General features: G+C 38.6%; 1 protein-coding gene across 2 annotated transcripts in view; it reads right to left on the bottom strand.

The window, feature by feature from the left end:
• The window catches only part of cltcl1 (clathrin, heavy chain-like 1), a 41,228-nt gene that overhangs the window by 2,085 nt on the left and 14,946 nt on the right, over positions 1-24,197 (bottom strand). The window contains exons 3-31 of one of the 2 annotated variants that reach the window (XM_088336712.1): positions 22,109-22,377; positions 21,104-21,265; positions 20,908-21,021; positions 20,642-20,815; positions 20,306-20,503; positions 19,061-19,261; positions 18,784-18,936; positions 18,550-18,672; positions 18,040-18,177; positions 17,803-17,967; positions 16,331-16,511; positions 16,083-16,246; positions 15,866-15,991; positions 15,616-15,758; positions 14,032-14,266; positions 11,939-12,061; positions 11,701-11,846; positions 11,438-11,621; positions 11,132-11,324; positions 9,853-10,010; positions 6,799-6,963; positions 6,448-6,723; positions 3,982-4,131; positions 3,774-3,905; positions 3,580-3,690; positions 2,406-2,576; positions 2,108-2,329; positions 1,264-1,290; positions 270-345 (exon numbers count right to left, since the gene is read on the bottom strand). In XM_088336712.1, the coding sequence (XP_088192838.1) occupies positions 270-345; positions 1,264-1,290; positions 2,108-2,329; positions 2,406-2,576; positions 3,580-3,690; positions 3,774-3,905; positions 3,982-4,131; positions 6,448-6,723; positions 6,799-6,963; positions 9,853-10,010; positions 11,132-11,324; positions 11,438-11,621; positions 11,701-11,846; positions 11,939-12,061; positions 14,032-14,266; positions 15,616-15,758; positions 15,866-15,991; positions 16,083-16,246; positions 16,331-16,511; positions 17,803-17,967; positions 18,040-18,177; positions 18,550-18,672; positions 18,784-18,936; positions 19,061-19,261; positions 20,306-20,503; positions 20,642-20,815; positions 20,908-21,021; positions 21,104-21,265; positions 22,109-22,377 (4,680 nt within the window). The remainder of the gene's footprint in view (positions 1-269; positions 346-1,263; positions 1,291-2,107; positions 2,330-2,405; positions 2,577-3,579; positions 3,691-3,773; positions 3,906-3,981; positions 4,132-6,447; positions 6,724-6,798; positions 6,964-9,852; positions 10,011-11,131; positions 11,325-11,437; positions 11,622-11,700; positions 11,847-11,938; positions 12,062-14,031; positions 14,267-15,615; positions 15,759-15,865; positions 15,992-16,082; positions 16,247-16,330; positions 16,512-17,802; positions 17,968-18,039; positions 18,178-18,549; positions 18,673-18,783; positions 18,937-19,060; positions 19,262-20,305; positions 20,504-20,641; positions 20,816-20,907; positions 21,022-21,103; positions 21,266-22,108; positions 22,378-24,197) is intronic. The other variant, XM_088336711.1, reaches the window with a different exon arrangement.

Raw genomic sequence — 24,197 nt, 5'->3', positions numbered from 1 at the left:
TTTTTGCAATTCGCATGATGAGGATATGTCTACGCTAATTTAATTTGTGCACAAGCTAAGAAGTTGCAGTCTTCCTCGGCACATATATTCCACCGGTCTAAATCTTACCTTTTGTACTCGAGCGCCGCTGGCGGCTGTTAGAAAAATTACATAAATTGGCCGCATCACTGAATAAACCGCAGGGTTGAAGGTTTGGGAAAAAAGTAGCGGCTTATAGTCCGGAATTTACGGTATATATCATCCAAACTTGTCGAGAAACTAATACTCACCAAACACCATCGTCTGAGGTTCTGTCACCTCCTCTTCAGTTTGCCTCTGACTATCTGCCGTTTCCAGTTTGTCCACCTGGGGACGCCACAAAACAGTGTTCAGTATGGGGCATCCTCAATTTCGACCACGTAATTAAAAGGTGACATTTAACAACTTTTAGTTTTTGTTGGATTTCGCAAAACCATGTGTAAAAAGTGGAAGCATTTTGCAGTGTTTCTCAACTATTATATTTCCAATTAGGGAAAGTGAAGTACAGTATGCTGTAAAGCAGTCTCCATTTTTAGTGTGGATAAATACCCACTATCTTGAAGTTTCTCAATGATATTTAAAAGACTCCTTTACGCCCGAAGAAAGGCACAATGAAATTTGTTGTAAGTCAAAATCTCATTTAGCAGAGTTATGAATTAAATGTTGAAAAGTTGTTAAGTGTGACCATACAATTTCTTTAAATTGCATATGATACTAATCAACCGCACTGCAAACCTCACTCAAACAGCCTGTCTCTCGAGTAATACCTTTACAACTACAGTAAAATCCAAGCATTATTACATTAGTAGCGACAAAAGTATTCTTTGCTTCCACTCAATGGAAAGTAAGGTAAGAAAATATATGACTCCTGAAAATAAAATAAACAGAAAAATCAAAAATTGTGGATTAGTGTTCAACCCTTCAAGGTGTATTGTTTATTATTGTTTTAGAAACATGGACCCTTAGAGATGCATCACACATTTATTATAAAGTCAATCCCCACACTCATAAAACGTATTATTTCCCACTCAAAAGGAAACTACTGTAATACACTTAGACACACAAGAGCGGACACACAGACAGTATCATGGTAGTGAATTTAGAGGTGAGCATTGACAAATTAGGGTAAAACATTATCTGAAAACACTATCTCACTACACCGAAAATTTAAGAGTTTAAAAAGGAGTAGTTACAACAAGCACACTTCCAACACATTAGTGAAATATAATAAAAGGGGCCAGAGACCGTCACCTTCGCAGCAAATTCATCAACCTGGAAAAACAAACCCAAGATATGACCTCAAGTGACCATTGTTTTGTCTACAATTTAGAACTCTTCTTTCTGAGGGATTTGGATTTAACTAGTGGTAGCTTGACTGATGAGTTTTTCACCCAGACTATTTCATTTCTTGGATCGTCTTCCATGAAACGGTGGCAGTGAACTTTACTACGTATAGCTTTTAAATAACTTAAATTTCAACACTCGGCAAAACAAAATTAAAGAAAATCAACCATACTCAGTTGTTTTTCAACAGAATAAAAACGTTACACACTGACAATTATCCAGTCGCTATTTTTGAAATACTTCACTTGCCCTCATGTAGGTTTTAGATCAGGGGATGGTGGAATAATAGTCTGTGGTTTGCAATAATCTGTGGTCTGTGCAGCCCTTTCAGGCTCCTTGTGATGAAGGGCTATACAAATAAACATGACTTGACTTGACTTCTGTTTGTATTATACTGACCCCTCGTGGTCAATGTGCAAATGCATGAAGCAACACTGTATTGAGCTGAAGTCAAGATATATATTTCAATGAAGATATGTGTGTTTTCGGTTAAGCGACATGACAATGAATGGCTAAACCTTTAAGTCAAGGCAGCACTTTTTGATCAAACGCACATTCCCATTGAATGGCTGTAGGCCTTTTAAACATGATGTACTGTAGGCCATTCGTATAATAGACCTTTCACTTGAATTAATCAGATCTGTAAAAAAAGAATTTCTGAAAAAATGAAAAATAATGCACACAGTTGGGTAAAAAAAAACAGTAAAACAGAGAAATATGATACTAATCGATGACCAATTCAAACCTTTGTGAGGTACTCCCTCATGACCTGGATGAAGTATGGCATGGCAAAATCCACAATGTTGTGCCTCCAGGCCAGCTCCAGGACCACGTCGGGATGCAGCAAGTCATAAGAGGCGAAAAGACAGGCGGCAAAGCACTCTTTTTTGCCCTCTTCAAGGAACCACTGCAGCAAAGTCTCGGACAGCTCGGCGTCCTTCGACTCGGCCGCGAACAGCATTGCATCCTGGGAAGGTGAGGGAAATTCAGGAAATGGTATGGTCCAATTTAGCACAAAATACCAAAAGCCGTTATATTCTCACCTTGTAGAGTTTGTCCTTTTTGCAGAGTTCCACACTCTGTCTCCAGCGGTTGTTGCCCTTGTACAGATAAGCAGCGATCCTTCTGAATTCAATCAGCTGGTGCTTTTCTAACCTCTGGGCAAGGCCGATGGTGTCGAAATTGTCATAGGCGTCAATGGATGCCCTGAGACCCTGTATTTTAGAGTAAACAAAGTTTAAGGTTTTAATTGCAGAATCATCTGAAATGAAGTGCAACATTTATTGCCATAAACCATGAGTAGCAGTGAAAATTCAGGATGTTAGTGCTCTCTCTAGTGGAAAACATTGGCAGCAGAGGTTAACTTTGGTTAAACGGAACCAGTGTGAAATACTTGACCACTAGATGTCGCTGTATTGTGTAGTGCAACTGAAAAACGAGTGCTAAAAAGAACAAATGGAACACGAACTACGAAGGCTGAAAATTGACATTTTTTTACCAAGCTTTTTGTAAACAGAGGAAAAATGAGAAAAAAGGAAAAAGAGAAAACAAGAAGCATAAAAAAAAGAAAAGTAAAAATAAGCAAGAGAAAAACATGAAAAGGAGAACAAAAAGCTAAAAAGAATGAAGAAAAAAAATAAAGGAAAAAAGAAGGGAAAAGCAAAAAAATGGGTGAAAAAAAAAAACAATAGAAACCAGGAAGACAAAAGAATAAATAAAAAAACAGAGGAAGACAAAATAAATAAATAATTATTTAAATAAATAAAGACAAAATAAACAGAAGAGAGTGAGGGAAAAGGAAAAGAAATAAAAGGAAAAAAAAGAAGAACCGAGGAAGTTAAATTAGGGGAAAAAAGTAAAAATCGTAAAGGAAGAAAAACGAAGAAAAAAAAGACAGCTTTTTAGTAGCAGGATGGCAGAAAATCATGTCAGCAAGCTCCAAGTGAGGAGCATGTTATGTCAAATGAAAAAAAAGCAAGATTATTTACGATAGTTCATGTATATTGCTTGTTATTTAAATTGAATTTGTTATTTCAATTATTTTTTTAATTGCTAGAAGGCGCTGAATAATACACTGTCCCTTTAAATACTGACATTTGTGTTCTGTCATTTCGAGCCACATGGGTCACTCTGATGGTCCGCTGGCCTTGTGTTTGACACCCGAGCTTTATGTTCATATAGGACCATATAAATGATTTCTGCAAATGACAAAGATACCTGATAATCCTCCTCTTCCGTCAGCAGGTTGTTAAGCGCTTCATTGACAGACTTGTTATTGTTGTTCTGGACAGACCTCAGGTACGGCTTCACGAGCTTCAGCTGGTTCAACTGGTTAAGAGAAAACAGACAGAAAAGTTTCAACAACCAAACTTTTTTTAAAGAAGCAAAACGTAATCAAACATGCTGCGGACCTTGGTGAAAAAGTTGACAGCTCGATTGTGATCCAGGCGAGGGGACAAAATTGTCAGCAGGTCATTGAGAAGGAGAGGTTTGTAATCCAGGTAGAACGAAAGGGATTTATAGTACAATTCCACATTGGCCACCTAAAAAGACAAAGGCAATCTTTACTCACAAGAGGAAAAAAAACAGTATCAGTACTAGCAATACCGGATTATTTACCTTTGCAATAATGTCTTTGAAGAGTCCTTCTTTCCACGCGTCAGGCGGATGGGCCATCATTGTGATAACAGCGTTGTCGTACTCTTCGTATTTATCATAAAGGAAAACCAGCTCGCCCCATAAGTGAGACTGCTCTGCTGCACGCAGAACCTGATGGGAAAAATGAAACCGTGGTTTTTGTTTCACAATCATAATATTGTTCCTTGCTTTGCTTGAAGATAAGACAACTGACTGCAAATTCACAAAAAAAATGAAAATCTTACGGATGCAGTGAGCATATCTGATTAAATTTTCCTACAAGTTTAATAGAAGTTTCTTTCCTGAAACAGGAAATAGGTCTAAATATAATGGAAGCTAGAGATCTTGTTGGTGATAGGAATGAGTGGAGAGGTGATGTAAAGGATAGTGGGATGTTTAGACGTGTTGTAAGGGATGGACAGGGCACCTGTATGATGCGGCAGGGGTAAACCAGTGAAAGCTGCTGTTGAACAGAAGAGTGTGTTGTGTCACCCTGACCCGAGTTACATGGCCGCTTTCTTATGTCCCGTTTCATTTGGAGGGACGAAAGCATGACCGACTTGGGTGCCGAGGTGCTTTACTTGTTTGGGGGTTTGGGCATTTGGGTTGGCCATGGTCCAAAAAATGTTGTGTGTGTTTTTTAGCCATTTTCTTTTTTTTAATTTTCTTTGTTATTGTATGTGTTTGTCTTGCTGTCGGTCACCCCTCTCGAGGGATATGACTAGGGTAGATAGATAAATAGAATATTAAAAGAGGTTTGGTGATTTGTTCATGATACAGAAATAAATGAATGTACAGAATATGAACAATTTTAATCATGAACAGATTAGTTTGCATATATGCTTGTTTGTAAATGAAGCTGACTTTAGAATATTTTATTATCTAAATAAATATATTTTGAAAAATAAATACTACTAAAAACAAAAACATTTTAATCAACAATAGAAGAAAAAAACAATACAAATCTGAAAATTAATTACAGATCTCTTGAGATTGTTGATGCATGGACAAAGATGATGTAAAGTCAATTTATTCCAAAACATAATATGCTTTTAATAGCTTTCATTCACCACTGCATCTCTAGGATTCCAACCCTCCATGTTGATTGAAAAATAAAAAATATTAGACTTATCTTTAAAGATGCAATGCAATATTTGAAGACTTAAGACTGCAATCAGGACTTTAAGCCAAAAGATGGCGGCAGAGTAACACATGATTTGTGTGCAAGAACATATGTTAGCAAGGAAACGGATGGGTGCCACTAGGCTTTATTTGCCCAAGACACACCAGAGAAAATGGTGCACCTACGACCAATGTGGTTAAGGGATTCAACCCACTTGGATTTCTTGGACACGCTCAAATATACTTTTTTAATTTCCTTCATCTTTTTGGGGGTTTGAGTTGGCATTCAGACTCTACTAGAAGCAGGCCCTTTACTTTCACAATTTTGTGCTCCACTGAGGGAAAAAAAAAAATAAAAAAATGCAGGGACGAGGGCAGCACGGCGGCGCAGTGGTTAGCGAGTGTGTGGCAGTTCTGAAGTCATGAGATCGAACCTCCTGAGTGGAATTTGCATGTTCTCCCTGTGCTTGCGTGAGTTTCCTCCAGACACTCCGGTTTTCTCCCACATTCCAAAAACATGCATGTCAGGTTGATTGGCTGGTCCAAATTGTCCCTAGGTTTGAAAGAGCGAGCGAATTGCCTGTCCCTGTGTGCCCAGCGACTGGCTGGCAACCAGTTCAGGGTGTCCTCTGCCCACTGCCCAAAGATAGCGGAGATGGGCTCCAGCACCCCCGTGACCCTACTGAGGATAAGCGGTGCAGATAATGGATGGATGGATGGATGCAGGGACGAGCATCGCATCTTTCACTGGCACTCCCCCAGCCCTCTTTCTTTGAATCTAATGTGTTCCACCCTAAACAAGGCTAGTAAAGGTAAGATAAATGAAGACAGGCGCTATGGAAAATAAAACATAAAGGGTCTTTGAACTCAGTTGGGCATTGTTAACGCAAACTAATAGAGAAAACATTTAACTTTCGACACCTCAAACGACACACCCCACCATTAAGTATGGAGAAGTGTAGTTATTCCACCATCCCCTGATCTAAAACCTACATGAGGGCAAGTGAAGTATTTCAAAAATAGCGACTGGATAATTGTCAGTGTGTAACGTTTTTATTCTGTTGAAAAACAACTGAGTATGGTTGATTTTCTTTAATTTTGTTTTGCCGAGTGTTGAAATTTAAGTTATTTAAAAGCTATACGTAGTAAAGTTCACTGCCACCGTTTCATGGAAGACGATGCAAGAAATGAAATAGTCTGGGTGAAAAGTTGCGTACAAACAACAATAATTAAATGTATGCAGGGACATTGGTAAAAAGGCTGGTATTCACAACTTAAGATTGTTTCCTACTTCAGCTTTATCAGTGTATGTGGTGACATTCCCACCTTTGGAATGTTGACTCTGGACCAAAAGAGCTCCAGGTGCTCTCTCATTTTCTGCGGCTTGAACTTGGAGTAGAGAATGGCTAGCTCAGTGAACATGCCCATGTGCGCCCGTTCCAGGCCTAGAGCAGCCTCCAGCAGTGCAATCAGCTCTTCAAAGTAGCCACGGTCCTGGTAATAGCTGATCAGGTCCTCCAGCTCGTCTGCGTGGATGACGATGTGGAGGCCGCAGATCTGCGCCAGGCGGAATTCCTCACCGTCCACGCAAGCAAAACAAACCTGACGGGAAGGAATTGTGAGTCAGGTAGAGAAGGGCCAGTTTAAGACCTGGCATGCTTCTTGAAGTATCATCACCTCTTTCCAAGTGCGAGTGCTGTTAGCTTTTCTTGCGCTGTCCACGGCGGCCTGGTATTCTCCCAAGTGCACAAGCGTGGATGCCAATCGAGCAAAGTTGGACACGTTGTTGTACAAGAGCTTAGCAGCCTCGTACATTCCCTCTTCGTAACATCTATCACCCACCTGTGAAGGAACAGAATACCTAGGGTAATTATCACACCAAATATAGTGCACACATAAAATAAATTCTTACCCCATGTTTCTTAATTCTTGAAATAAAAAGGTGACAGAGGAAAAACAGTATCGTCTACTAGATCAATCTTTTTTAACAGACAAGCTTTTTAACAGGGTTCTTACAGCGCAGGGCACGTTACATTTAAGACTCTTTAGGAGTTTTTAAAAGTCTTTTGAGATCAAATTTAAGACAAAAAAGACAAACTACGATTGAAACAAAAAAAGACAAGAAAAACCCAAATATGTCCTACACACAATATATCGTGCCTTGTATTTATTACCTGGTACAGATTTTAGCCATGGCGAAAAACGTTGGTTAGACTGCCACTTCTCATTAAATTTAAACTTTCTCATCGTCCAAACTTAACGTCTCTGTCTGAAGTTGCTATGTTTAATAATTAATAATAATTTCCTTTGTATTGTCATTTGTAACAATGTACACAGAACGAAATGTCGATACACCTGACCCGTTGTAGCGAGCCGATGCAGCCGCAGCCAACAGAGGGCGCCGCCATTTTACCAATGTTATAAGTCTTAGTTATGACTCGGCCGAGGCGCGAACCAGCGACCTCCCAGTCTCAAAGCGGGCGCCTTACCATCTAGGCTACTGAGCTGGTATTGTTGGTAAACCTAAGACATAGGTCTGCTCTGAAAGGCCAGACTGAAACCACATCACCGTTTTGATTGTTCTGTTATTGTTGTCACGCCAAGTTGCCATGAAAGTAAATCGGTGAATTATTAAAAGACAATCGATAAATCTTTTTAGTTCAAACAAATCTAAATCTTATTGATGCGTTCACAATTTTAAGACTTTCAAAATTTGGATTTAAGACATTATAATGTCTTGTTTTTATAAAAATGAATTCAATGCCTTTTAAGAGTGTTCAAGGATCCACAGGAACCCTGTTTGATTATAAATTGTTTCATGTATCTTAGCAAACAAGTAAATTCATCTTAAGATGGGAAAGATTACACTTAAAATATACAATTTTCATGGTAAGATCTTTTGGTGGTGTGATTTCTCTCTTGACTTTACTAAAACAGATAAAACAAAGGAAAAAAGCCTAATTATGTTGCAGAAAATTGTGTTTATTATCAGAGCTCATTGTTTAATTTTAGATATAAGAAAACGTATACTTAAAATAAGCATAATTGCCTCCTCTATTGAATGTTAAATTGTTTAGCATCTTTCTATCTATTTCGTAAAAATATAAAAAATATCTACTACACAATTTGTTACATACAATACTATTCTGATCATAAGGATGCTTTTATTAAAAATTATTTTTATAACAGCAAGATAAAACATCTTAAAGGTGCTGAACGGAATTGGGAGGTTTCTACTCGCTGATGCCATCTTCTGGGTTGTTTAATCATTGCAGCCTTGTCAGCTCATTCATGATGCACGTGCAGGCATGTGGATGTCTTATACGTGGTCAAATACATTTTTCCTTTTTCATCTTTTTGTGGGTTTGGGTTGGCATTTGGACTGTACTTGAAACAGGCCTTTTCCCCCTTTTACCATTTTTACGCTATACTAACAAAAAACTGCTGTGACACGCATAGGGTCAAACAAATTTAAGGACTCTTTGAACTCAGACATTGTTAACACATATTTAACAGAGAAAATATTTTATTTTCATCTTTTTAAAGACGCTTCAAACGATGCGCCCAAGATTTAATATAATGAAAAGTATCTTAAAATGTTGTAAATTGAATTGAACTAGGGCTGCAACTAACGATTAATCACATAATCCATGAATCAGTCAATTATTTTTTTGATTATTCGGGTTTCTAATTTCCCTCCTATTTATTCAACCATTGAAGTTTTGGACGGATAGATGATTGTTTTGTGAACTAAGTATTCTATGATATAAAATAAAAAATATATAAGTGTTTTTCAATTAACTTGATAATTAAAAATAAATGTATGCTATACACCTGCAAATACTCTTCCTACCATCTTATCCACAGATCATATTAAATTTAGACATCATACAAAACAAAAAAGAAAAAGAAATACATTTCAATGTATGTAGATTTTTTATTCACATAAAATTATAATCAAAAATGTAAACAAACTCACTTTTCAAAAATGTCAACACGTTTGTGTATGGGGGTTACATTTTGGAATATGATAAACATGAAAATGATATACGCCTAATAATTTTTCCCTTGGGTAGAGTTAAACATGTAATTATTATTATGCTTCTATTTATTTTATACATATTTTCTGATTGTTTTTCTCTTTATTTCTGCCTGTTCCATTGAAAATTGTTAACTTTGTTTCATGATGAAACAGTCAAACACTACAAAGTTGAAACCTTCAAGTCGATTTTGTTTGTACTGAAATGTTCAAATTGTAGTATAAAAAAATTAACAAAGCTTTTATAAAAATTGTCTTGACATCCTCTGCCGGACCAAAGCAGTACTATAATTTCCAGCGTCACTACGAAATGGTGTGCACTCTAATTTGCATTGATTTAACATTCTTCGGGGCTCATAAATCACGTGATACAACGAATTGAGAATCTAATGAGTCACCAGCGCTTTTAATCATCGATTTTTTGTTGCGGCACTAAATTGAATTGTCTTTATTGTCATTGGTAAAAATGCATTAAAAATTGTATGCAACAACATTGATTTTATGCGTGGCACTCCATAGTAAACATGTACCGTGTAGTGCTTAGAGACAGGACTATGTTAAAATAATAGTGAAATGTTTGCGAATGAAACAGAAAAATGCAATGTGACAATAGTGCAATGAAAAGTGCAATCATAGGTAAGATTTCTTCGGTAGTGTTTCTTTCCATTTCTTGATTATTTTTACAGCGTTACCTGTTGGATGTGAGCATTGTTAGGTCCACTGACAAACTCCTCCAACTCTGCAAGACGGTTTGTTTTCGCCAAAGCAAAAATAAGCTCCGTCTCCACATACGATTCACGTGCTTTCTTCCGAGCCATCTGGAGGAATTTGACCAAATCCTCCCAGTTGTCTGAAAAGCAAGACAATAACCAAAGTTGGATGCATGTGCGGAACAGCTCTCTCTAAGAATAATTGAACTGGTTGCATTGTTGCAGTATATCATCATTCTCAGTACTTTCTCCACCCTTTTTCCCAAGTGGATAATGATGACCATCTGACACGGTTGCACTATAACATTGACTTATGCTGCTGTTTTCACGGTACCTTGGCTGCACTTTTAATGTTAACATTGGGTTATTTAAGGGTTTTGAGTTATTTAAGGATATTTATTATGGATATTTATCTTAAATAGGATAAGTAGATAGATATATAGATACTTTATTCATCCCCGTAGGGAAATTCACACTTCCAGCAGTATCCTTTTGTTGTTTATTAACAGATTAACAGGATGGCCTCGGGGTGCTGTGTTGTAGTCTAGCAACAGCGGAGTGGATAACGTCACACGCTAGGCCAAAAGTTTGACGTCCCTGCAGCAGATGGAAATCTTTGTGCCCAGGGTTACACCCTCTCGTGCTCACGTAGATAGCGAGTCCCGCAGGCGTTTGTGTCTGTCTGCCCTAAGCGCTGAAGTCGGGTAGCTCCATGTTAGCGTAATGGATGCTAGACGTGAGCCACGTTTCCATAAAACACAGCAAACTGCACTCCCTGTACACTTTGATGTTTTTCATCAGCATAGCCAGTTTGTCGGTCTTTATTTGATAGAGAGTTCACATTTACCATGATTACGGACAGTACCGAAGGCTTATAACGCCGCTAGCCGCTTAGCCTTCACCTTAGCTCCGGCTCTGCAGCCACGATAGGGCTCCCTCATCACGCCGACACGAGAATTCTTCAGGGCAAGGAGTTGATTTCTCAAATAAACGCATTTTTGTGCCTTAAAACCCATAACGATATGATAGAAAGTAATCCAAAGTGTCGTTGTCAAACAGGACGAAAAACACCGAAGATAGAAGCAGACAATTAAAACAATAAATCACAAAAAGAGCGAAATAACACGGAGCTGCTGGAAAGGCTGCCGCTCGCGGCGGCGCCTATGATGTTTAGGTACAATAAACAAAGTTTTGTTGGTCTTATTGACAATGACAATAAATATTCAGAATCTGAAAGTGGCTCTGAAAAGTATATACTTACTGTTCTTGCTGGCCGCATTGACCACCTCCATGTACGCTGAGGGGTCCACGGCCTTAATATAAGAGTCGATGGCCTCCTTTACATGGTCTCTTTGCAGCTGTGCCCGGGCTAACTGACTCCAAACGGCAGGCTCATTGCATCGCTCTGCAAATTCGTACGCTCTGTCCAGATTTCCTATATTTTCTATTAATACCTATGAGGGAACAGGAAAGTTAATGCAATAAAAATATAGGCATTTTTAATATTTTCATGTGGTTATGTCATTATTATGATGTATTCAGCTGAAATACATCCATGGAAACTTACCATAATAGCTGATGTGTTGACATCGAACTTCTTGAAAATAGCGAAAGCCTCCTCGAAGAGCTCATTGGTGATAGCAATGTTAGCAATATCTGGGGCGTCGTAGTTGTCCAGTCTATTGACATACTCCATAACACGTGTGCGGTCTGCCTTGATGGCAGTCAGAATCAGTAAGTTCTGAAGATTTCTGCAGAAAAAAAACACAATGGTTAAAAAAATAAGAAAAGCGGTTAGGAGACTCTAATATTAACATGAGTAATCTGAACCTATGTTCACTGAAAACAGAGTTGTCCAACACAATCTTCTCCAAAAGTTCAATCAACTCATTGGGCAGGTCGGCAGTCATGAATGCCTTGACGGCTACAGACACCTCTTCGGGGTCCTGTGTCTCTGACAATGCAGTTTGTACCACCTGGAATTAAAGAAACGAGACGTACATTAAACAGGACCGCAATAATAATAAAGAAGGGCCTGCACCAATTGAGGCGAGTGAGAAAATTGGACCTGATCGATGAGTGGCCTTCTGTAGGGGTTGGTCTCTTCCAACACATTGGCCCATAGTTCTGGGTCTTTCCGTCGCACCAAATACCGAGCCTCGCTCTTAAACAAGGAGTTCTCGTTACAGACCTAGAGAAGAAGAAAAGATTACATTATATGTCATGACAGTGTTTGCGGTGATGTCACTAAGAGTTCAACGTGGTGATGTATCAAAGACTCCTAGGGAGAACAGTAATCCCATGCTTTCCTCAAAGTAGTTGATTTTTTTTTAACAATTGGGTGTTGACGTGATTTGATTTTGGTGGAGTTGTGGGTGTGTTTGGTTGCTGTTGGAGGTGTCAGTTAGGCTTGTTCAAGCCAAGAAAAATCTGTTCTTGTACACATTGGTTGTTTTTATTTTCCAGCGGGTCTGATTTCCGGAACAAGTTTTTCTCTGCCTGTGATTTTGTCTCCCCCCTCTTACTTTTTCATTTGTCATGGTAACCTTGTTATCCTGCCACAATTATTTCTTTCATTGAAACATGAGTAATGATGTTTGAATAAGCAATGTTTGTAATCTCTAAATTGGGCCACGTTGTTAGAGTGTGATGTAATGTGTTTGTGTCAATAAAGTTTGTTAAAAACCCATAGCTCTAAATGTCAAATTTCAGACATTCAATGACATTTGGGTAAAAGGCGGGAGTAACTGACTATTGGCCAATCAGAATGCAGAGTAAAATGTACATTAAAAATCCCCCAACTAGCGAACCGCAAAAAGCAAACCGCGATACAGCACGGGATACTCACAGCCTTCGCTGCGTTCTTGGATTAATCTTTCACCCCTGCTAACTGCAGAAATTCCTTACTTTTGCTACCTCATGTAATTTGTGGTCTCTTCGTTCATGCCGTTTTGTCTTTCTATGCACGTGTGAGTTTTCATTCTGCACTCATCTTTTTCTTGTTTGAGTTAGTGTTCTCTATCCTTGTGTAGGTGTAATTTGCAGAACTGGGTTTGATGTAACCTCGACTCATTAAGACTCAAGTAAAGTCAAGTCATGTTTATTTGTATAACCCTTAATCACAGAGTCTCAAAGGGCTGCACAGACCACCGATTATTGCAAACAATGTGTGAACAACAAGAGCCCCATCAAATTATATTGACTCAAAGCGTTTTTAATTTCAGCCTGCAGAACCGTTGAAAAGCACCACTTGGCGCTATTCACTGACCTCTAGGTGTGGCTCGAGACCTCGGTTCTCCCGCCAAAACGTTCGCGCCAAGGCATGGTTAGTTAGACTTATTCTATCAGTTTGTTTGTTTCTTGGAATTCCTTAACCACTGAGGTGGTAGGGGCACCATTTCCTGTGGTGAGTCTTGTTTTGTTGTAATAATTTATAAATATAATATTATAATAATTTATAATACATTGCATGTTTTATATTATATAATAGTATTTATTATCATTAATAAAAGACCAATAACCCCAAAAGTACCACCATAAACATCACCATCATCCACCAAGATCTTGAACCTGTCACCAAATTTAAACATCTTGGAGCTGTAATATCAAAACCAAAAAGCATGGCCAGTGTGGCTCAAGCCAAATCAGCACTTGCCAGACTTATAACCATCAGGAGGGACAAGAACATATCAGCTAAATGAAATAATTAGACAAATGCAAGCGCTGGTCACTTCCATATTCCTATTTTCTTTGGAGACATGGACTCTCACAGCAAAACAAAAATAAAACCTAAGCCATGGAGATGTGATGCTATAGGAAACTTCTAGGCATTGGCTACATAGCCCAAATGACAATCAAAACGATGCACAACCCCATCAGGAGGCAGGTTGCACCCCAAAAAGAGCTGCTGTCAACTAACTGTGCAGAGACAAAACATATAATTTTCCAGGGCACAGTCCAAGGGTGCAGGAAAAAGAACTGGGCTGACAACATTATGGAATGGACTGGTGCCATATTTGCCACAACCCCAAAAACAGGCCAGGAACTGTCAACAATAGAGAGAGCTATCAAGAATTGCAACCTCAGTGGTGCCCCGACGACACAGGCGGTTAACATTCACTTTAACGTCCTCCCTTCAATAAACAGTATTAAAGTCCTCACCTTGATAAGGTCCATGTCACACTGGCCCCTCTCATAGGCCACACAGGCAAGATGAGGGTCCCTCTTCTCACAGTAGCGTCCCACTACTGCACTGTCGTAGAAGGGGTTCTCTTTCAAGAAACGTTCAGGTGTGTTGTTGCTGTCGATGTAAATCTTGGCCAAGGCGTTGTGGGTGGCTGGTTCCTCGCACCCCTCATGGATACGCGACTCCAACCATGGTAACAGGAGTTTCAACCTAGAAAAACACCAAGATTTTATTTTGTAATGGTTTTCGGAGGCAGGTGTCCTGGTTTATACCACAGAGTGGTGGTGTTGGGCCTTTTGTCATTCATTCATTCATTATTAAAGTGGAAAAAGGATAAAATGGTACTCACTACACTACAGCATGGGAAACATGTAGACAGTTACTGTATTCATTCGTGGATAAGAATTATTAATGTTTTTTTTTTGTTTTTTTTTTTACAAAATAGTTTGGGTATGCTTTAATACATGAAAAATTTAATTCGACTACAATTGCAAAACATTAGATGCAAACCCGGGTCGTGGCATTGAATTCTAACCACTGGTGATAGATGACATACAAAAAGGCATTAGATGTTATCTCATTATGAATCCATCTTTAGTCATGGTACCAGAGACAGATGTTGGAGAATGGAGAAAACAGAACGTCGTCCTAAAAGATATAAATGCAAAAAAGCTCGACAAGGGAAATAACTCTTTGGTGTATCTGATGATGAATCGGACTTTGAAGCATAATTAATATATAGTTTGCAAATTTTACTCTGGTATTTTGTTTAGAGTTTACGTTGTCAATGAGCGATTTTAATCTATACAAATACATGTGACTTGACTTGAAATGATATAAGAACAGAATAATATTTATTGTCAATGAGGCATGAGATGCAAAACAAAATTAACATTTGTCTCTGGCACTGTTACTGAAAGCTGTGATGATGAGCTAAAATTGAATGCATTTTTAGGTCATTTGTGTCACTGTTGATTCAGTGGTTAGGATTTGGTGCCATCGAGATGGAATAAGAGCTTGCTCTGTCCACTCCACGCATCGGCCCGGTATTGCAGTACCTCCGGGAACGGTGCATTCGCAATGATCGCAGCAAGGCTTTAGGGCTAGGACCTTAGCTTGGCCTTTTGGCTGAGAGTAAGTGTCCCGGCTCCTAGGCTTTGTAGCGTATTATGAACTGACCGATAACGGATAATGGATAATGAATAACGAAGATAGAATAATAACCCTTAAAAACCCCAAAACCCCCCGCAGCAAGGCTTTAAGGCTAGGACCTTAGCTTGGCCTTTTGGCTGAGAGTAAGAGTCCCGGCTCCTGGGCTTTGTAGCGTATTATGAACTGACCGATAACGGATAATGGATAATTAGTAAAGAAAATAGAACAATAACCCTTAAAAAATCCCTCCCCCCACTCGCGTGACCTGGGTTCAATTTCTGTTGCATCCAAACACAAAGTTTGAGCTGAGAAAAAGTAGAAATTTAGTACCGGATTTTATTTGAAAAATTAGGGGTGTGCATCATACACTAATAAATACGGTAAATAAAGTACATTGGCTGTCTTACCTGTTTCTTTTTTCCACCTCTTCAACAAGCTCGTCAGTGGAAAACTGCCCTCTAACCACCATTATTAAGTTCTTGATGACATCCTCCGCACAGTCTACATCCAACAGGCCTCCTATCACCACGGGTAATCGACTCGGATTAACCTGAAAAATTTAAGTCGAAATTAGCTGATGAAGTTAAAGAGACTATTTTTTCCAAGGTTAGAAATCAAGAAAAAAAAAACACGTTATAGTGGAAATAACGGACTTACTTTCTGTACATAGATTTCAATGTATTTCTGTAGTGTGTTGCGGTAGAGGTAGAGTACCAAATCATGGACGAAGTCAAAGCGGTCACATACAATAATGAGAGGAAGCTGATCGGTCAACTTGGCTTCCTACAGGTAAAAACATGGGGGATTCTTTGTTAATTAAAACATTTCTTACTGAGTGATAATGAAATAAAGATGATTGAATAATCTATTTCACCTTAAGGAAATTCTTAACCCTCTCCGGGTCATAACAGTTGCTCTCTCGGCAAATCCTCTCGACTTCTTTGATCTGTCCAGTTTTGCAGGCTGCCTGGATATATTTGAAGTGAACGTCAGGTTCCTGGCTGAAATTCACAATCGAGCCGAGGAAGTAAAACAAGCCTTGAATGGAAGAAGAGGAAGTAATGACCTAGTGCTCCGATTATACACTTCGACACACACGCTTGCAGAGCCCGGGACACCCACCTTCGTAACTCTTGAAAGATTCAAAGAGCTCCACAAGGGCCTGAGTCCCCAGCTGCTCATGATACTTGGATGCAACCTGCACACACAGTTGCAGGTTCTGCCTGATGTTAGCCGACAGCATGGCTCTTAAACACTCCACTGAGTCATCGACTGATAACGAGCCAAAGAAGTTCAGCAGCCACTGTAAGAGAAAATAAGGTGAAGAAAGTTAACGCATTAGCTGGAAAGAAACACATTTTAAAAATCTTCTAAAACAGGATTCTTTTACATTTGTTACATTCATGTACTCCCAGGGAAATATTTATTCAGCCACGTACACCATAATCAATGACGCAGACAGCAAAAAAAAAACAAAAAAAAAAAAACACAGGAACTAATCATATATTTTCCCATTTGTTAAAATTTTACCATTTGTTTTATACATGCTTTTTGATTACAGTATTTTATTTTTTAATTGAAAAAATACATCCATTGAAATAGTCAATAGTCAGAAAAAAACGAGGGGGAAATCCTTAAAATCATTGATTTGGCCAGATACATACTTAAATTTAGCATATTTTCTATTTTACAATTTTGTGCTTGTTTTCCTGGTTAAATAAAATGCTTATTTTAATTGCTGTTTATACTATATCTGTATTTGTTCATCTAGTAAGAAAAATAATCCACAAGATAAAAATATGTACTGTAATTTCTTCCAAAAGAGCAGAAATATCAAATAAGCTAGTTCATTTTGATTTTGGTGGTGTAGTTAGATGGAAAGAAATATTGATTTGGTGATGATGATGATGGTGTAATTGTAACCTGCGCAGTCCTTTGATACATCTTGTGATTAAGGGCTATAAAAATAAGTGTGATTTGACTTGATTTATGTTTACCTATTTTAAAATGTCCACTACCCCTTGTGGGCACATGTGTCAAACTTGTGGACCGCCACATCATTTTAAGAGAGAGAATGCTGAGAGAAGCACAAGGGGAAAATGAGCCACAATGGCTCACAGTTTTGAGTATGTCCACTGGATATCGCCAAAACCAGGTGCCACTAGCAAAGAACCCACTGAAGCTTTATTCCCTGATTATTATTAATCGGCCAGAGAATATTGAGGAAGCCCACTTAGATATCGTTTTATTTAAAGTAAAACACACAGACGTACTGTTTGAGGCAATAAGAAAAAATCTTAGGGAAGGAAAAAATATTGAGGGGAAAAATAAAAAAAATAATCGTTTTATAATCAAGTCTTACATGCCTGAATCATAATGTGATTATGAGATTCCAAAAAGACCCCCAGCCCTCAACACTAAAGCACACTTTCTCATTTACGAGTCTGGCCCCAGTGAGAATGTGTTTTCTCTACCATATGACCCCGAGCTATAATTAGTTTGACATCCCTGCCTCAAAGTGTGTTAAAGCACCCCCATTTGAGAACCACAAGCGTAAAATAATGTAATAAAAAAACATTTTGTTTTGAGACTACCTCAGGGTTGAGCAGATGTGTGTGCACCACCGCTCGCTTGATATCATAAAGGTCAGTATAGTGCTCCAGAGCTCTCTGCAAAAGGCCGGCCTTCTCGCACAGTTGAGCGACATGGGCACGGTCGTAGTGAGTGAACATCTGGTTGCCCAGGATGGCATCCGCCACCTAAACAGAGGTCATCATGTACAAGGTCAAACAAACTTCAAAGTGTCCGTTGTTTTGTGTGCCAATGTTGACCTGCGGTGCGTGTATGAGGTTCATTTCAAGCAGACGTGTCTGTAAGTGTCCTTCGGCAGGGCGGTTATTCTTCAAAGCATCCAACAGGAAGGAGGTGCACTGCTGGATCAGGCTTCCCTCCATAAACACATCCACAATCTACAATCAGCAATGAAAAGTCAAACAAATTAGTTTTAATTCGATGCAGTTATCTGAAATATGTACACTACAAGAACTGCACTGAGTACATTTATTATTAGGAAACACTTGTAAACCGTAATGGAAAACTACACCGTTTCTGAAAACCACAATAAACCAATTGGGTGGAGTCTGGAAGGGAGTCGAGATTGACTTGTAAAAAGTGGGAAAGGGGTTACTGAGTCAGTGAATTCCTGGCATTCTTAGCACATCTGGAGTAACATAAAATGCAGCTGCCTTCAAATGTTTGCACACGTGTGTATAGGCAACCCTGTAGATGTGTTTACAATAGAGGGCAGGACTATTTTAACTGGTGGTGAGATGATGTGTTACCTGGTTTATGTTGGCTAACGGCTCTTCGTCCTGCACCAGCATCTGTGCAAATTGCAGTCCCTGGTCTGGATTTACACGCATTACGTTCCTCAGCAGAAACATCCAATCGGGGGTGTAGCTAACCTGTGAAGTGTTTTTTTACATTATAATGAATGAAAAAAAATGTTAATCCACACCCTGGTATCTATTATCAGTGGGTGGGGATCACCTAATGAAATTACTGATGATAATTACTTTTTTGGCATACAGGACAATCTTCTGGAACTGCCCAGTTTCTGCAAAGCACTGAATGACCTTGTTGGGGACGTTAGCTCTGAGGTACACACTAAGAGCGAGAGTCGGGTCAGAAGCCTTCACCAGATCTCCCAGTTCCTCTGAGCACTCCAACTAAAACACAGATATCATTAAATTAAGTCACCAGAGAAAACAATCGCATCTCCAGTCAACTGACAAAATGCAGAAAAGAAGCTATGCCAAGAAATTTGCCACAACAATATTAGTCAAGTAGCACCTTGTCCTCTTTCAGCCATTTCTCCAGCAGTTGCTTGCGGCCCTGCTGCAGGACAGGCCTGCACAGCTCCAATGATTCAAATTTGTTGAGCTGACCTTGGTCCAACAGAATTCCAAAGTACTGCAACAGAGGAGACGCCTGACCTGCTTGGGCAGGGACACTCTGAAACTTATGAATGGTCTCTGCAGTCCGGAGGACACCCTGTATCAGGTAGAGAATAATTTTTAACAGTATGCATTATTTGTAGTTTTCCCAGCCTCATTTTAAATCTAAATTGATTTGCCTAACACTCTTGAGACACAGAAATGCAACCCAAAGTGCGGTACGAGAAAGATTCAAAGTACATTTTTTCCCACCTAACATCCCAGAATGCCAAATACACAGACGCATAAATGGGAACATAACCTTAAGAAAACATAACCCTGACAATAACCCTAACCACAACATAAGCATAACCAGGGTCGGGTAGGGTTACTTTAACTGGATTACTTTCAATTACTTTTGGATTACTGCAATACCAAATATGCTAATAAAAGACAAAATAAACTAAATATGAATAAAGTTACTCAATTTTGTGCAGGTTTGGAATACATGGAACGGCAAAAATGATGTTGGCAAGCTGTTTGGATTTAGAGATCAAAGCCAGGAGAGAAAGCTTACCACGTGTTGTGAGTCATAATTTTATTCATATTTAGTTTCTTTTGTCTTTTATTAGCATATTTGGTATTGGAGTCATCCAAAAGTAATTGAAAGTAATCCAGTTAAAGTAACCCCACCCAACCCTGACCATAACATAACCCTATCATAAACATTAACCATAAAATAAACACAACATAACTATAGCCCCAACATAACCCTAACAATAACCCCAGCATCATCCCTATCCATAACAAAACCCTAACATAAAATAATCCGACATAACAAATAAGAATAAAAGTGCAAGTTTGGGTACAAATGTACTTTCTTTGCATTAAATCTGAGCCTATTCAAATTAACTCAAAGTTAATGACTGCAAGACAATATTAAGACTTTCACCATTCAAGATACAAATTGTTTTGCAAGGTATATGCACGTTATAGATATATTAATAAACAACATTTCTGAATAAATATATAACACGGTGAAAATTCAGCAATTAATATAAGCGAATTAATAAATTGGTTTTCATTGTAACCTCAAAGACCTCACAAAAGGTGAACTTATCACTTTTTTAAATATGTACAAGTAGCATAGATGGAAACCAACCTTGGGTGCTGACGCGGCAACCTTTGCCGCCTCTGAGTAACTTCCCTGAGCAAAAAGTGTATTGAACTTCCTGGCAAAAAGCTCCTCTGCGCCAGCTAGGTTTGACCTGACGGCCATTCTTAAGGCCAGGTCTGGATTTTGGAGGACATTTGTCGCATAATTGACAATGTTCTCTTCCTCGACGCATACTGACAAGACCTAAAAGGGAACAGGAGCATTATGATTAAATGGCTTTTATGCATTCATCAAGGCCAGCCTTATTACAGTAAATTTATCTTTGACGCACATAGCCGTCAGTGGTACTGAATAACTTAATATCAGCATTGATTCACACACCTGTCCCTTTTTGTTGACTCCGATGATTCCCGAGCTAGCTTCGTGAGGTGACGTTACAAAGATGGTCTCAGCACTAATTCTATTCATGTAGATGCAAACCCCTGTCTCCAGGTCATACAGGTGAATGTAACCATACTTGGTGATTAAGTATATGACACCGTGCTTACTTCCAATCTGTGGGGAAAAACAGGATAGTTTACCACTGAACACTCAAATACTATGCTAATCTTATTATTAATATTGCAGAGGTCTTGGACCTACAGTACCTGCATTGCTACAGGAAAGTCTGTCTGGGCCTCTGGAGGGAAAAACACATCGACTGCTTTCTTCGCAAATGGCTGGTTTCCTGCAGGCGGCTGGCCTACTTCAATGATGTGTAGCTGGAGGCATTTAGAAATACGTAAAAACAAAAATGTTGACACATATTCCACACATCTTTCTGCAATAATAAAGCATACATACTTTCCCACCAGCCTGTGAGCGCACAGCAAAACAGAAGAGGGTGGATGGATTGGCGTTCCCCTCCACTATGAACTCTCCGAATGCAGCAGCGTGACCCTCAATTGGCTGGGACACTTTCCTATCCACAGAATACAGCTGCATTGCCCCAACAACACGGTTTTGCTGCAAAAATAACGGGAAAAAGAAACAAAATCATGAAAATCGATGAATCTCCTTTTCATGGTTTAAAATGACATGGCTGCCTTGATTCACAAGTATTTTATTAAAACTTTGCAAATCAAAATGTAACCTGGAAAAATAAATCTATAGCACAGAGGCAGAAAACTTTGTTAAAATTTGATTTTAATACTAATTTTTCTATTTAAAGATTTGTTGTAGTTTCTCAGAGAAAAATCACCCTTGAAATAGGCTGAAAATACTTAAAAGGAGAACAAAATCTCTACCATCTGCTGGATTTTAAAAAGTAATAATTTTAGGTATCGATTTTGTTATCTTAAAAATATTACCAGATGCTTAAAATTACCAAGATTTTCTGCTTAAAGTGTTAGAATTTTTTTCCAGTTTATTCTCCTTAACTAAAATTAATGGAAATCGGCAAACATTGCGAAAGTCTTACTAAAAGTTTAGGAAAAATGTAAAATGTTTTCAGGTAGAACTGTATTTTACCTTCGGTGAATAAAAGGATTAAAACGATTATCTTTTAATCTTATCTTGGATTATTTAAAGATTTTTTGTGAACAAAAGAATACTTAAAATGAGCAAGTGACTTTCTTCCATTAAATAACATATTTTTGCTGATTTTAAGTATTATTTTGGTTATTTTATTAGACTAAAATGTGGAAATGTAGTGGGTTTTTTTTGGCCGTGAACATCTGATTTCTCCCCAAGGGAAACGATGAGTTGGAATGACGTGTAGATACATCTGAATGTTGTTGTTAGAGATCCAATACTGCACAAGCACTTCACTTCCTCTAATGACACAATCATGAATAAATAAATCAGTACCTGTGCTGAGATTCCGATCAGCAGCAGCCACTTCTGTTGTTCGTCCGTTCTGTAGTTAATGATCTGACATCCGGCCAGACTAGCATGTCGATCAAACACTTTGATGGGTTGGGAATCGCCCTCCATGCTCCAGTGATAGACGGCCGTGTCAGTCACCAAGGCGACGGTATTTACCGAGATCCACTTCCAGAACATGACCTCCTCGGTCATTGAGTGAGCCTTCATCTTGCTTTTCATCTCAATGTTAAAGATCTGTAAGGTCTTGGCAGCTGAAGTGGATGGACGATAAAATGTGTCAATATACAGGCATGCTTGTTTTCAATATTACTTTATTTTTTGTAAATTGGATTTTGAATGTTTGTCATCAAAAGGTCAGTTCTCTCAAGTTGTGACACTGGTGTCTGTCAAGGTTCTTCAATAATGTCCTTCACTGCCTTTTTAATAAATATATTTGTAGCTTCTTGACTATTGACACCTTTGCTACTTCCATTGTCTTTGTTAAGTCTGGGATTTGCACTTCTGTGTGCAGTAACGATTGGCTACGATGAATTGTGTCACCGATGGTGGTTCAGTGGTTAGGATTCAGCGCTCTCACCGCTGCGACCTGGGTTCATTCGCCTGGTTTTCACGTAGGCAAATAGTTACTTTCTTTATCTACACTTCGAGACCAGTGAACACGCAAAGTGCAGCATTTCTGAATATGTGCTTAAAAACAGTGGACCCCAACACATTAGCAGTTGCAACCCATGATGGCTTTAAATCCCCAAAACAACTTTAGTATTTCTTTATTTTAAATAAAAAGAACCAGTAAAAGAAAATGGAGCTAACCAGTTGGCCGTAGGCAGCTTTATGTCTAAAAAGTGGTAAGCTATAGTGTGGGGTTTGCAATACACTTGATGTTCTGGTTCCTCTTGAAGTATTGAATGAGCAAAATCAATAACATGTTTCCAATTACGGTAAAAAGAAATATTGTTACACTAGGCAAGCTCCCCTGAACAACAATAACTTATTAAAAAGAAACTGCAATGAAAACTGCTCTGAACACCTCAGAGAATATACTTATATGAACAATGTGTCATCCGAGAAAAGGGTGAATCAACTACTTGATGAGCTAGTAGAGTTGCATAGAAAGGTTTCAACTGAATGGTAATGCATTTAGTTATCATACTGTGAAAAATCTGAACACATTGAAACCTTCGATTTTCTTTTTAGTATTTTTTTTCGTTTTTAAGTAACATACTCAACGAAACCAAAATTGTCCACTATAGCATTTTTTAGTGAATTTTAAGTATAATGTTTCAGATTTAAGAAGCAATATTTTTCAAATAAGAAACATATCTATATTTTGCTCATTTTATTTGAATAAAATCAAATAACTTAAATAAACAGAATTGTGCTTTTATAGATTGACTTTTTCTGTAGTTATAAGAATTTATTTGCCAACCTATAATCTTCTCCTAAAAAGACTCAGGTGAGGTCATGTATATTTCAGACGATTGCCTGATTGTAGCTGAGGTCATGTATACTTATGGCGATTGCTTGATTTTCAGTCTGATGGCAATACGCCAAATATTTGGGTTGTGTAATATACATGACAATGCATACCACACATTCACTCTCGTAGCACGCACCAGGTCATGCTACCACAAGTCAGCTTCTCAAAAAAAACATTACTGCCAGGAAGATGAGTTGAGGCAACTCACAGCATGTGTGTCTCCTTCTGTGTGTGTATGCGTGTGTCTGTGTGTGTTTGGCCTTCCTAAACAGTTGTCTGCCTTTTGATTGATTGTAAGCCAAAATAGCCCTGTGAACTGGAGAAAGGTATTTTGGAGGCTTTTATGAGACAGCCACGCCTACTGCATCATCACAACAGAGCGTCAGGCGGGCAGGCAGACGGAAAGCAACTCACCGTCTGAGAAATGACAGATAGCAGGGAGAGAAAGCAAAACAAAAAGTCAGTCAGATAAGAAAAACAGACCCAAACCCAATGAATGGGAGAAGGTACTTAAGAACATATTATGCCCAGAGAGAGAGAGAGGCAGAGAGAAACCATAACAGGACAATTTTTCTGATTGCTGCTTGTGTTTGC

This window comes from Urocampus carinirostris, chromosome 5 (assembly GCF_059441175.1).
Source record: "Urocampus carinirostris isolate Australia breed hairy pipefish chromosome 5, RoL_Ucar_1.0, whole genome shotgun sequence".
Taxonomy (NCBI): Eukaryota; Metazoa; Chordata; class Actinopteri; order Syngnathiformes; family Syngnathidae; genus Urocampus; species Urocampus carinirostris.
Note: the sequence above shows the minus strand (reverse complement) of the source record. Positions and strands in the feature narration are given on the sequence as shown.